The sequence below is a fragment of the Pygocentrus nattereri genome, chromosome 25 (genome assembly GCF_015220715.1).
Source record: "Pygocentrus nattereri isolate fPygNat1 chromosome 25, fPygNat1.pri, whole genome shotgun sequence".
Taxonomy (NCBI): domain Eukaryota; kingdom Metazoa; phylum Chordata; class Actinopteri; order Characiformes; family Serrasalmidae; genus Pygocentrus; species Pygocentrus nattereri.
Window position 1 is genome coordinate 7,867,096 of NC_051235.1, and position 14,740 is coordinate 7,881,835.

At 40.3% G+C, this 14,740-nt stretch overlaps 1 protein-coding gene across 3 annotated transcripts; it reads left to right on the forward strand.

The window, feature by feature from the left end:
* Positions 1-3,527: 3,527 nt before the first annotated feature.
* Positions 3,528-13,657, forward strand: LOC108436599 (obscurin-like). Of its 3 annotated transcripts, XM_017713192.2 has the most exons (12): positions 3,528-3,607; positions 4,997-5,062; positions 5,867-6,214; positions 6,319-6,543; positions 6,621-6,965; positions 7,046-7,291; positions 9,104-9,243; positions 9,340-9,414; positions 9,497-9,574; positions 11,897-11,974; positions 12,044-12,108; positions 12,195-13,657. In XM_017713192.2, exons 2-11 carry the CDS (start codon positions 5,011-5,013, stop codon positions 12,077-12,079), a joined length of 1,623 nt encoding a protein of 540 aa, XP_017568681.1. In that variant the 5' UTR covers positions 3,528-3,607; positions 4,997-5,010; the 3' UTR covers positions 12,080-12,108; positions 12,195-13,657. The 3 variants fall into 3 exon arrangements, with proteins under 3 accessions (XP_017568681.1, XP_037390432.1, XP_037390433.1); XM_037534535.1 differs by lacking the exon at positions 12,195-13,657 and having other exon boundaries at positions 11,897-12,093; XM_037534536.1 differs by lacking the exon at positions 12,195-13,657 and having other exon boundaries at positions 6,403-6,543; positions 11,897-12,093.
* The last annotated feature ends 1,083 nt before the right edge of the window (positions 13,658-14,740 follow it).

Consider the following 14,740-nt stretch of genomic DNA (forward strand, 5'->3'; position numbering starts at 1 on the left):
CGTTCCTGTGAAATGTCCAAATCATTCATTTTCTCCACAGTAATTCAGACTTCCCACAATAGGGCAGTATTCATGCTCAAGTAACATTTTTTTATTATAAAACCCACACCAGCAGTAACACATGCATTGTTGGAGCCATAAATATTTAAACAAAATACTTCATTACCTAAAGGTAAGGCTCAGCATAATTTAATGTGTTTTTAATTTAATTGGTTAATTCTAGAAAAGATACAGGCTAAAGAAAGTAGAGGCAGTTAGCACAGCAGGGAGTGCATCCATTTCCAGAGACGCACTTCAGCAGGCAAACCTTCAGGTTCAGGTGTTGCTGGCTTTAAATATGACATTACAGCCCCAAACTAAAGAAATTTTGGTGATTTTGTAATTTACAAGATCCTTTGATTACAAATCTCTGAATTTGTTATCCAGTGTTCGCATTACCTGATAAACTGCAACTACTATAAACATTAGAACTAAGCCTGCATTGCAGCTGGCACAACGCCTGCACCGGCCTGCAGCCATTCTCAACATCCTTCTTCCCATCACAAGACTCTAAGATTCTTAAATACTTGTATTGATCTGCATACCAACCACACTACACTCAGCTGCAAACTGCTCCAGTGTGTGCTGGAGGCATCCATGCGATGAAACCAAAAGGAAAACTGCAAAATGCAGAGATGCCACCTTCTGGCCTCACATTGAATGAGTTTAACTTAATGCTGAGTATACAGACACAGCTCTCAGTCAAGGCGTACAGGCACTTAATGGCCCGGAGTGGTGGCCCTGGCACCCTGCATTCCCCGAGGACCTCTCACAGAATAAGTTGGGGAACACGGTTATAAGCCTTATCCAAGTCCAGAAAACACATGTAGACTGGGTTGGCTATTTATATATATATATATATATATATATATATATATATGTGGTGCAACGTGGCGTTGGTGGATGGAGCGAGACATGATGTCCCAGATGTGCTCAATCGGATTTAGGTCTGGGGAACGGGCGGGCCAGTCGATAGCTTCGATGCCTTCATCTTGCAGGAACTGCTGACACACTCCAGCCACATGAGGTCTAGCATTGTCCTGCATTAGGAGGAACCCAGGGCCAACTGCACCAGCATATGGTCTCACAGGGGGTCTGAGGATCTCATCTCGGTACCTAATGGCAGTCTGGCTACCTCTGGCGAGCACATGGAGGGCTGTGCGTCCCTCCAAAGAAATGCCACCCCACACCATTACTGATGCACTGCCAAACCGGTCATGCTGAAGGATGTTACAGGGAGCAGATCGCTCTCCACGGCGTCTCCAGACTCTGTCACGTCTGTCACATGTGCTCAGTGTGAACCTGCTTTCATCTGTGAAGAACACAGGGCGCCGGTGGCGAATTTGCCAATCCTGGTGTTCTCTGGCAAATGCCAAGCGTCCTGCACGGTGTTGGGCTGTGAGCACAACCCCCATCTGTGGACATCGGGCCCTCATACCATCCTCATGGAGTCAGTTTCTAACCGTTTGTGCAGACACATCTGCTGGAGGTCATTTTGCAGGGCTCTGGCAGTGCTCCTCCTGTTCCTCCTTGCACAAAGGCGGAGGTAGCGGCAGTTTGATTTCACAGAAGTTTGATTTACTTGGAGTTATATTATGTTGTTTTAGTGTTCCCTTTATTTTTTTTTAGCAATATATATATATATATATATGCTGTGCTGTTGAAACCTTAACACTTGGTTTCTCTCCTCTTTAGCCTGGAGGACACAACGTCCATGATTTCTAAAAAAGTCTTTTTTCTTGGACCACAGGACTCCTTTCCACTTCGCCTCAGTCCAACCTTAATGAGCTCGGGCTTAGACAATGCAGCATTTCTGGATCCTGTTTAAATATGGTTTCTTCTTTACATGGTAGTGTTGTTTTAACTTTTTTGTAATTAAATTTTTTATTTAAACACAGTAAACAAAAGCTTGTATGGTACATCATATAGAAAACGGAAGAAGGAAGGCCAGACATCAAAAAGGCTCACTGTTTAAGGCTTAGGTAGTCCCTGTCAAAAGGAGTTGGAAAAGAAAGAATTCAGTAATAATAAAGTGAAATAATAAGGTATACAAACATCTCTTACTTCTAGTCTCTTAATCATGCTCTTAGTTAGAAGTGAGATGATCCATGAAAAATTCCCAGTTCCACGGGCCCTTTGTCACTTATTGTAGCTAACATAACCTCATATGACGTGGTCTCACTCACTAGGATTTTCCACTCTTGGAGTGTTGGACGATAGTGTTTTAACTTGCATTTGTGGATGCAGCCAAAATTATGTTCATGGATAATGTTTCTCAGGTGTTCCTGAGCCCATGCAGTGATTTCTTTCACATCGTAAGTGCCTCTAGACCAGGATGGTCCAATTTTATCCCCATAGGACCAGTGTGGCTGCAGGTTTTCGATGAAATGAAGCAGGAACTCAAATGATCATTATTGATCATTTGACCATTGACCAATGAAATGAGTAGAAACAGGTGTGCTCTTGTTTGGAAGAAAATCCTACACTTACACTGGCCCTTAAATTTAGGACTCCCCCATTACATGATACCACCAGCACTATTAAGGACAAAAGCTAGAACAGGCTTCATTCAAGTCCTGTGAAGCCCCACTGCAACTTTAATGCAAGTTCTTTGGACAACTTTATGCACTCAGAGGAAAGCGCCAACCACCAGATCTGTTACATCAGCTAACAGATGCTTGTGCTGGATAGCATCACATTGAGTGATGGGGAAGACAGAGGGCCATCCAACCTACCCAAAGCCAATTGTGATCTTGGACTCCCGGCCACGGATGGCCGTAGCAACAGGGGGATCGACCTTGTGACTTTCTGATGATGGAAGCAATTGCATATTGTTTATTTCTATAATAACAGACAGAATCAACATTAGAAACCAAAATCAATTCATTTCTGAGGCTTTTGGAAAGCACCCCCTTGCAGGGAGGTCCTTGGTTAGTCAGGTCCAGCATTCTTGCAGTTCGACAACCCTGAGAGTAGCATGCCTTTTCGATTGCTCCCAAACTAACACAACATGCGGCAGGTTTGGAGAGTAGACTCACGAGCGGCACTAGTCCAGAGCTCCACGATGGCTGCTACGGAGATCAGTATCTTCTCAGAACTGCCAACACCCCATAACCATACAGTCATTGCACCACTGACACTGCGTCAAAGTCTATTGCTTCACTCAGTGCCACACACCACACTGCAGACAATGGCTCCAGGCCCCAGATGATGCAAGTACACTCAGCATTCCACACGCTTCAGTTACTCATATTTATTGTCCTTCATTTAGCTTCTTGCTCTCAGGCTCAACATTTGAATTGTACAGCTATGCTCTACCAGCATTTCCCATTCTTACCTGCTTAAAAAGTGACAAGGCTCCTCCACCTATATTGCTCACATTCCTGTTTCAGTGAAGCATATTACTAAATCTTGCAAGTTTGGCATCCTTCTTGTGTTTGATCACAGTGAAAAAGGGAAGGAAGTAGTTGAACAAATTCATGAAGACAGAGAAAACACGCAGACAGACCTCACTTGCATGCTGTCCTTCAGTAAGTGACAGAAGTGTGAGACAGATCATAAACAAAAGGTAAGTAAAATTCTCTTTAGTAGAACTGTTCTTTATGCAATCTGTAGCTTTAAAACGGACATTTTAGGGCAACATGGTCATTTTTTCGTAAATCATTACACATCTAGAAAAAAAAACAGACAACATTAGCATAATTTGCTGGACGTTTCTTTAAATGTCTCATGATAATAAAGACATTTTTTGCTCACACAGTACAAATAAAGCATAGCCCTTGTAAGGGAGACTGAAAGAGGAAGAAAATGTGTGGGGAACCTTCATTATAATCTGTAATCTTGTTTGTTAACTTTGCTCCAGTGGTTTTGCTCGTAAGTGTGTTTTGGTGGACGTAGTAACACAGTTCAGTGGTTTTGCTGCTACAGTTTCATCAGTATGCTGAGAATGAGAGTGTGAAAATAAACGAGTGTCGTAAGACCATTAAACAATTATTCAGCATATTTTGCAAGCGCTATCCGGTTGCTCTGATATTAACAGTTCTCGTTTTGTATCCAACACATCAAATTCAAATACCTATGCATTATGTTTTCATCAATCGATAACTACGATGACCAATAACAAAGTGACAAGTTATCTGCAGGAACAAAACTTTGACCAGAAATTCCTAGATCTTTGTTTCTTTCTTCATATTGGATAGTAATGGAATACATATAGCAGCAATATGCAACTTTGATCCACCATATTCCATGGAAGTTATAGAAAAAACAGTACTCATATAATAGTGTGATTACTGGCAGGATTACCTTAAAATCATTCTTATATTGTAGCATGGTGATTTGTCCTGCCTGAGGTTGTAGTACTGGGAAGGCACACTGACAGGTATGGACACTTTAGGGGTCAAACTATACTAGAACAAGTATTCGAACACAAAAAGCAAACAATGAAATTGAGCTAACAACACAAGCAACAACCAGAAAATGACAAAATATGTTAACCAGTGAACAAAGAAATGCAAATATATGAAACTAAAGACAAGCCTACAGAGAAAAACAGGAGAAACAGGACAACTACAGCAAACTAAGCACAAGGAGCTGCTATTGGAACAAAACCTCATATCTCCAAAATGGTAGCTTTACAGGAGAAGGAAAAAACCTGCTTCATTTTTAATGTAAGTCAATGGAACCAGAGTTTTTTCCAAGTCATTTTAGGCTGTTTATTTTGATCGATTCATCATTATACACAATGTAAATGGTAACAGGCATTTTCAAATTATGTCAAAACCTGAAAAATGACAAAAATGGAGATACGAGGTGTTGTTCAGACAGCAGCGATATATAAATCACAGAACCACACAAGATACAGTGTTAATTCATTCTACAAAGCAGGCATTGTCAAAGGGTTGGTGTCAGATTGAATCAGCGGGCTAATTAAAGTGCTTGTTTCTTCTGTGGCCAGCTCTAAGTGGAACCATGGGCCTTAATTGTGGAATTCCATCATTGATCATCCTGCTGTTTATATCCGGTAAGATTATTCTACTTTTACTGAATTACTTCCATCTACATCTATGTCATGTGCACTCACTATCCATTTTATTAGAAACAGCCAACTTGTACTGGCCACTCTATGAGCTCTACCTAACAGGTAAATAAATAAATAAATAAATGTTGTTCAGGTACATAGAATAGTACTGATATATACAATGGGGGAAATAAGTATTCAACATATCACAGATTTTTAATGTAGACATATTTTCAACGCAGCTATTTGCATCAAATGTAGGACCAGATATAGGTATTAATTTGATCAAATTAAGTTGGACCTACCAAAAAATAAGATTTTCAAGTCATTACTAATGAATATGTTAGTAACTGTAATGGTAACAAATTGGAAACAACGTGTAATAACAAAATAGTAGTAACAAGTTGTACTAATCGAAAAGTTAAATAAAATGAAAATTTTGCAGTTGTTACTACATACAAAGTACGGAAAATACTAAAAATAAAAAATAACAACACTTGTCTGTAGATGAGCCTTGATGGAAACCTAATACCTACAAAAGTGAAAAATGATTTTGTATCATCTGTCAAATTACCATTTCATTTTTGAGTAATCAGAGTTTGACACCATTACTTTTTCATTTCATTACCAACTGGTTTCCACTACAATTATAAATGTTTCATTTACTAGCAACTAGAAAATTAGCATATCATTTTTAGGGTAGTACAGCTGAGTACCATGATATTACCAAGTCATTACATCCCTATTACTAAGGTGTAATGTGATATATTCTGATTACTGCACAAACTGCAATGCACACTGTTTCAGTTTCCGGTACACTGGATGTCAATGTGTCCTGCAGTCCTCAGACCATCTGTGCTCTGAGCGAATCAGAGGTGGACCTGAAATGCTCTTACTCAAACATCAGCATCAAAACTGTCTTCTGGTTCAGCTTTAAAGAGAAAGCTAAATGGAGGAACGAGGAACATCCAGAGGATTTAGCTTTAGACTCAGACTATGCAGGACGAGTGTACTACTCTCCAACGACAAACACCAGCTCAACGCTTACAATCAGAGAGCTGAGAACGAGAGACACAGGAGAATATCTCCTCATGATCATTACAGAAAAAGGAGAGAAACATCTCAGCCTGACTACAGTGAATCTAACAGTTGCAGGTAAACATCTAAAGTAGCACAATCTGTTTGGTAAATATAGCAAGTTTTTTGAAAGATTCATAGGATTTATGTACTGAAATATTTGTAACTTTATTTCAATTTAGACCCACAGGTGAAGCTGAACTCTGGCACTTTTTCACAGCCCAAAGAGACACTGACCTGTATCACTTCCTGCAATTTGACCACAGGACCCCTTTCTTACACGTGGAATAAGAATGGACGAAACATGAAAGCAAATCAGACATCTTTGGTTTTATCCAGCGAGGATGCTGGCAGCTACTCCTGCTCTGTAGCTAGCAGCTATGTAGAAGTCCACTCTAATGCAGTGTGTGAGTATGACAACTGGTTTCAGCTAATTGTTCGTAATCCTACTAATTCAATACGAGCTAAGATTCTACTTTTACAGGTGTGTTTGATCAGGACTGTTGGAATGTGACCTACACAGACAGAAGAGTGTGTGCTTTGGAGGGTTCATCAGTGGATTTCCCCTGCACATACTCACATCCCAGTGGTTATAGCATTAATGATGCATTCTGGCATTCCAGATGGTTTGTGGAGGAGCCAATGGATCTGCCTCAGGAAAGGCAGTTTGCTGGTAGAGTGGAGTTTATTGGAGTTAAAGAGAGAAACTGCACTCTGACAATGAAAGATGTGAAAATGAATGACTCTGGAGAATATTACTTTCAGTTCATCACAAAAACTAAAGGAGGGAGATTCTCTGGTAGACCTGGAGTCATTCTGAATGTTACAGGTAAACGAGTTCTTTTCCATTTTGATCTATGTTCGATGTGTTTATCTAATTAATCTAATATTTCTTTTCTGCCTGTTCAGGTCTGCAGGTGAAAGTGATTTCCAGCACAGCATCAGATGGAACAACAGTAACACTGATCTGTAGCAGCACCTGCACTCTGCCTAACAACCCCACATACATGTGGTACAAGAACAGACAGCTTGTAACTAACAAACTCAGCAGAAACAACAAACTGTACCTGAAATGCAGTGAAGATGCAGGGAACTACTCCTGTGCTGTGAGAGGACACGAGGAGCTCCGCTCTCCTGATCAAACACTCAGTGACTGTGAGTCCTGTAAACCACACATATCACTAATGATCCTAAACTAGAGCCCAGCAAGCTGTACCAGGACTCAGCAATCAATGAGTATGTACTGTAGAAGGTTGTTTTTTTGTGTGGCTCTATATTTGCTGCTTGAGGCATGAACACTGATCGCAGTGTGTGAGACTCAGTTAGTTGTTCTGTTGTCATGTATACAGTGTCTGGTTGCTTTTGACTGGACTAACTCATTTATAGGCAGGAATTTAGCCTCATGTTATTAGGTTAAGTTCTGCACTTAAAAGAAATGACAACAGAGTTGATGATATAGGCTGGAATTAAAACTGCAGTTCATGCAGTGTGAAAACGGCACTCTTTCCAATTATTGTGATTTCAATATAAAAAAGAGGGATTTGTTAGCTATACAAAGAACTTCAAACACATGCAAACTATAAAAAACATTAACAATTTTAACTACAAATTTAAGGCAGCCAGGTCACTTAACTTTTCACGTTAAAGAAAACCAAGTAAACAAATTTTGGGGTGAGCATCTGGTGGCATTTGGTTAGAGCTCAGCCTGACTGTGGAAGCTGAACAGTACTGGACTGGACGCAGTGAGCTGTGCTGAGTCTTGCCATGCTTAAGAGGAGCCGTGGCAGCAAAGATGTGGCCGGTAGCAGCGCTCACTTGGCTTGGGCTGTGAGGTCACCAGAACAGTGGCAGAGTGGAGGGTGGCAGTGTGGCAGCTGCCACTTGCTTCACTTCACAGAAGGGACTATAGAAGCATGGTATGCAGAGCTGCACCATGTGCCCCAGCCCCCTCCAACAAAGGGGAAATAGAATAATAATTTCAGTATGGACTTGAATTACATGGCTAGAAATAACCCTCCACTTTGTTCAGCTCTACTTCATGTGCCTGTTCTGCAGGTCTCGTACCAAGGCTACTCCCGTGTCTCCTTCTTCACCAAGATGCTACAACATAATTATTGTAGCTATGCTCAAAACATTGTTCACAACTGTTACATTTTGCAATTAAAATATTAAAGCTGGACTATGTAAGGAAAATGAATTCAACAGCATTCCTCAGAAAGTAGAAGAAAATACACTAAAATAGAATGTTCCTAAAAATTAATTCAAAATTTTGAGCTGTCAGGCTGAGTTTGTCAGGAATATTGAGAAGTACATAATTTCTTCATCATTACTTTACTGATTGATATCACAATCTTAGGCCTGAAGCAAGGTCCAACATGCTAGATACAAAAAGTCACTGTAGATACCCAGAAAAAAGGAGCAGAGTTGAACACAGAACTCTGCCATGCAATGCAATACAGTATAAACTACAATACACAGTGCAATACAATAAAATATGATATATAAGTGCAGCACAATATATTGCAAACAATACTTAATTCAATGCTCATTTAAGTGCTGTGTAAATATCATCCCATATGTCCAGAATAAACTAGGGTTACAAAAGTGTTCTTCTGCAAGTTGCTTGCAATTACACCTTTCAACCAGAGAGGTCACCAAACTTATACAGTGCTGCCTTAAATTGCCCATATTACTAAAAACTTTTCCTTCACTTTTCTCAAACATAAAAGTAGTTTGGTGCAGTGTGTAAACACTGTGAAAGTTTCAAAACATACTGTTCATGCTTTAGACCGCACAGTCCATTAGTGGTATCAACATGTTTACATATATTCATTTTTCCAGCCAACAACAGTTTAGACCTGCCAATTAATAGTGAAGTTATATGGGGTGTTTCCCATTAAGGCACAATACCGGGCAGCCAATCACAAAAGGCGCCATTAATATATATCAATTGGTTTATTTGTGAAGGTCCAGAAGAAAGCTCAGGATCAAAGCTGGTCTCAGTAGGAGTGGTGGTCTTTCTGGCTCTAATACTTGGCATAGCAGCACTTTGGATGTACTGGGTGATCAGGAAGAAGAGAGGAGCAGAGAGAAACATAGATATTCAGGTACTGAGAGAGGATTTCACTCTTTCTCTGTCTACATACTCCTATAAAGCTGCTACTGAATAAAGACTCGAGTTGTTCTCCTCGTCTCTCTAAAAGACTCCAGATCCTGCAGACCACACATACACAGCTCTGAATCCCACCACCATGACCTCAGATTATGACACTTTGACAGTAAGTCTAATGTATGTGTGTGTGTTTGTCTGGTTAGTGCATTTAGTTCTAGAAGCTTTTTTAATTTTCTTTTATTTTCCAGCATTTTACAGGCTCTCCCAGTGACACATACACAGCCTTAAACTCTGCAACCATGTGCTCTGATTATGCCACTCTCACAGTAAGTCTAGCATGTGTGGGTTTGAGTATTTTCCTGGGGTCTCATTTATCAACAGCTCTGTGCAAGCATGCACACACTCCAACACACAGAATGTGATTCATCATTTTTTTTCTCATGTGTGAGAATCATGTGCATTTACAACAACACCTAAGGTGAAATGGTGAAATGTTTGTGCAACTAGTTGCACGTCATGAGTTGCCTGCAACATCGTTTCCATGCAACTTAAGTTATACAAAGAAATTCAAAAGCAAAGTTGCATGAAACACGTTCAGTTACTCCACTAGTTGGCCAAAATAATAGCTCGTATTTTTTGATGCACTGTTTTGTTTTCACTACAAATCTCTGGGAGCTATAATTTACATTATATTTCCAGCATCCTTTAAAATCTTCTAAAGTATTTTTTCCAGCTGTCATTGCCATTCTTTTCTTTCTATCTATCTATCTGTGGTTGGTTAGTGTAGTGGATAACACCTCTGCCTTTTACACTGTAGACTGGGGTTCAATCCCCACCTGGGTAAACACCCTACACTATACCAATAAGAGTCCTTGGGCAAGACTCCTAACACCACCTTTGCCTACCTGTATAAACTGATCAAATTGTAAGTCGCTCTGGATAAGAGCATCTGCTAAATGCCGTAAATAAATCTATCTATCTAGGGTTCTTTACTAATGTTATATATGAGGATTTGGTGTGTTACTGTATGTGTATGTTAAGCTTTAGAGCATTAATATTTAAGTGGCCATTATGGTATCACTATAATCTTCTATAGATTATCTACAGATGCCCACATTGTTAATAAATTGTTGAATCTATTGAAAGTCAGTTGATTCCAAGCTATTTGCCAAGAAGCACTGGTACTACTACACTGTCAAAGCCCTTAAGGATTACCTGAGCAACATTAGGAACTACCATCTTCAGTCATTCAGAATTCATCTTCTTGTCTCTCAGCTCCTTTGATGTCATATGCATTCCTGTCTTATCTGAAGAAGTTTTTTCATGTTGTATTAGAAGTCACTTTTGCTGTCTGTTGTTTTGCTTAGCTTCCACTTTGGTCTGTTTAAACATCACATGCCAGCATGCGAAATCAACATCAATCAATCTCTTGGCCTTATTTAGATGATATTGTGTTAATAACAATGGGCAGTGTTCTGTAAATACTCATCTGAACTTGGTATTGACTATTTCTGTGAAGCCACTACACAGTGTGCATTAAAACAAACCTTTAACCCATTAGATTTGCTTTCGCTGTTGTGAGACCACAGAAAAGGCAAAAGGCAATAATCTTTTCTCTTTCCTTGCTGCTTCCCACAGCTATTGTTGAAACTTGGGCTTTGGGCATCAGCCTTATGCTACCACCCACGGCTTGTGATAGCTCAGGCCTCTGGTGGTACACTTCCTCTTGTGGCTCCCTTTGGCATTTGAGACTCAGCTTGGGTTTTGTCTCTCTATGGTGCTCTCATGCTGCCTCTGGCACTTGTGGCTCATGCTCTAGGCTCATGTTCTGTCTTATGGCTATTTGCAGTGCTTGCATTTCTTCTCTCACAGGCCCTCAGCGGTGCTTCATGTGCCAGCCTTATATTGCCTCTTGTGGTTTCTGTGCTTGGGGCTTGAATACTGGCCTGATGCTGCATCCAGTGGCTCTTACTGGCTCTTGGGTTTGGGAAGCCTGCCTCATGCTGCCTCTCATGGTTCCTGTCAGTGCTTGGGTCTGCGCCAGCTTCATGCCCCCTCTCATGGCTCTCAGCACCACCTGGCACAGCAGGTCAGTTATTCAGCAGGTGAGTTAGGCTTCTTGTGAAATGCATGATGAGCCAGACAGCTAATTTTCTCATCATGCCCTGTAAACATAATAGCATTCAAGGCCAATTCAACACATTGTTGAAAGAAATCTGCATATTTGTATTCACACATGATGAAATGAGCAGCTATTTGGGTCATAATCTGTTCTCGAAAGGTTGCTTCCAAAAATTTTGGAACAAATTAAATGATTTTACCTGCACTATAGAACTCTGGTAAGCTTTTTCATGCAAAACCATTTTTCATATGCTGAAAGGGCTACAGGGAAAGTTAAAGAAGATTTGTTTACCACAAAGCTATTTATATTCTTTAAATAAATATATCTGGCTTTACACAAGCAGAGCAGTGTAGCATTTATCCTCATTCATGGGGAAACAGCAGCGAACACATTTGATAAATGGTAGTTTTCTAGTGTGTACTGGTGGTTTTTATGCCAGTAGAACATGTTCTTATTCCTACTTTAAAGAGACCCCTGGTTAATGTGGTCAGTTGTGTAACTTTGTTAATGTTCTTTTATTTTCCAGAATGTAACAGACTCTCACAGTGACATATACACAGCTCTGAACCCTGCGACCATGTCCTCGGATTACGATACTCTGGCAGTAAGTCTACAGTCACTCTTACCGACTTTAAGGTGTGGTTCTCTTTTCTAACATTCTTTTACTCTACAGCCCGTTAGAGGCTTTTCCAGTGGCTCCGTGCCTTGAATCCTGCATGACATTAAGGAGCCTGATGAGTAAGTCTGCTCTGCATTCTGTATTTATATGCATTATTCTGTCTTCTGTTATCTGGAGTGCTCAATAAACTCATATGTTTCTTCAGGGTGAGAGATCTGCTCAGCTCCCATGCAGCCCAGCACTCAACAACAGACTGAGATTATAAAGACTCTCTGCACACTTCTGAAAATTCACCATCTCACCACAGACCCTGAGGGCCAGATATACATATGAAGTGCAAAGAGGCAACTTTCACATTCAGAATAACACACAGTTCCACTCTATATAGTTATAATAAGCCATCAAAGAGGAGTTGAACATTTAAAAGCCATGTTTTTGAGCGCAGAAATTCTTTAGTAAAAGTTGAGATTGAGTAGCATCTCTATTATAATATTTATGATGGTCCTGTTATTCATTATAGTTTTCATTGTTTTTCAGTTAAGCACATATTGATTTGAGAACTAATGACTTTTAGATTTTGGCTGCCACAAACTCTCAGAGACTGTTGGATTGTTGGACATTGACTTTTATGGTTGCGCATTGCTTCCAGTTTGTCCACTCTGATTGTGTGATGCATGTTTGTATACAGCTTTTTGATCGGATGCACGGAATTTCTTCCCATAGAGAAAGAATGGGATGAAAAATTGCAAGCCAATCTACTGTATTTCTGCTTGCCTGAACGACATCGTTTTGCATACACTATCTCAGGGCTGGCCCCCAAGCACGAATTCATTGTTGACCTGCACTCATCTGTTTGTCTTTTTTTTTTTCATCCTTTGTTTCCATTCACTTTCGCCACCACTCAAACTTTATTACTTCTTTGTCCAACAGTCAGCAAAATGTGTGTACTAACTCAGGGCAGGTCCCCAAGTTCTAATCCAAAATCACACTGACCAGCACTCTTCTGTGTGCCGTTTTTTTGCCTAATCTTCAACCCTGTTTATTCCTTTGCTGAACAGTAACCAAAATGCATGTACTAATTCTGGGCATGACTCCAAGCTCTAATCCACAGCCATACTGACCTGCTCTACTCTGTTTGTTGTTTTTTCATCCCTCGCATAAAGTCCCATTCATTCTCAACAACACTTGGTTAATGCATACGAAAAATTAAATACACACCCATACATCCTGGCAAAATGTCATGGGATACCATAGTAACTGCTTAGCAACACTTTAGAATATAACTGGGATATCACAGTAACTGCTGCAACTATTCAGCGTTTCCTTCAGGAAATGCACTTTTCTAGTTTTTCATGTTCACTGTTTCATTGATAAATGAAAACAGTATCATAACATGATACTGTTATATAATGTTTGATTCACTCCAAAATTTTAGTCATTGACATTGATTTTCTTTACATTTACCATAGTCATTTATCAGATGCTGTAATCCAAAGTGACTTTCAAAAAATGTGCAAAATGTACTTTTTCAATCATCATTCTTATAGTTCTCTGTTCCAGCCAGTAAATGAAAAGGACTTTAGAACCACTTGTCGCTGTGAAATTAAATCTGCATTTAACCCATCCGTGCCGTGAAACACCCACGTGCATGCACACTAGTGAACACACACTAGGGGCAGTGAACACACTTGCCCAGAGCAGTGTTTCAGCCCTATCCAGGGCACCCTGGGAGCAATTGGGGGTTAGGTGCCTTGCTCAAGGGCACTTCAGTCATGGACTGTCAGCCAAGGGGATCAAACCAGCAACCTTCCGGTCACAGGGCTGGTTGCCCAACCTCCAGCCCAGAACTACTTTTTTCATTCTATGCATTTTCCTATATCAATAAAGCTTGTGTCTGTTTTCACTTCTTTACATGTCTATGGTTTTCTACTTATATTGTAATTCATTGTGCTCTTTTGACCATTCTAATTAAATAACTTTATTCAGTCTAAAGCTTGGTCTAGGCTCTTTTGATGGGTTGCTATGTTGTGAAATCCCTGGAGACCTGGGCAAACATTAAAGGCTGAGCTCAATGAAATAATGTCTAAAGTCAAAACGAACTTCAAGTTACAGCTTAACTCTCTAAGCCCTGGCCTGTTTGGTTATGAATGCAACATCTGGCAATCTTTCAAGCCTCACATCTAAATGTAACTAAAGCCCAGCAGTGAGGATACTGAACTTTATCCTCCTCTGCTATCACTGCAGACCGGCAGGGTCGCCTACAGAGCAGTGCTAGTAGTGAACAATCTGCTCAGCATCAGCTTTTCAGGCTCATGTGTTGCTTATGTCAAATCAGCTCACATTACCAGCTACAAATGTAATGGTAATGAAATGACTGACCTTTTAGCGAACAGGAAAAGTGAGGTATCTTTGGAAACCAACCAGGTTCACCACACAGATTACAAATCTGTCAATTTATTTTGTGGCTTTGGAGATGAGCAGAAAACAAAAACTTCCATCCTGCCATTATTTCGAATTAGGCAGGCAATAACTGTGTTGCTAAAGACCTGAACTGAGCAGAACTAAAAAAGGGGGCTAGCAACAGTTACTAAGCAGTGATGGGCGGCTAAGGAAAATGAGAGGAGTCTTGAGATGGGTCCTGGATACTGACAGTCTAATGGCGGCCCTTTTCTATAGTATGTCACATGGCTTGATCGTATACTGTAGAGTAGCATGCAGTTTACAGTATATAGTAGTGCAGAATGCAGTATG

What these genes read in the sequence shown, in the direction of transcription:
- LOC108436599 (XM_037534535.1), top strand. Translation starts at nt 5,011, where the DNA reads ATGGGCCTTAATTGTGGAATTCCATCATTGATCATCCTGCTGTTTATA. An exon ending in AGTCCACTCTAATGCAGTGT is followed by an intron (nt 6,544 to 6,620) that starts GTGAGTATGACA and finishes CTACTTTTACAG; the next exon opens with GTGTGTTTGATCAGGACTGT. An exon ending in CTGATTATGCCACTCTCACA is followed by an intron (nt 9,575 to 11,896) that starts GTAAGTCTAGCA and finishes TTTATTTTCCAG; the next exon opens with AATGTAACAGACTCTCACAG.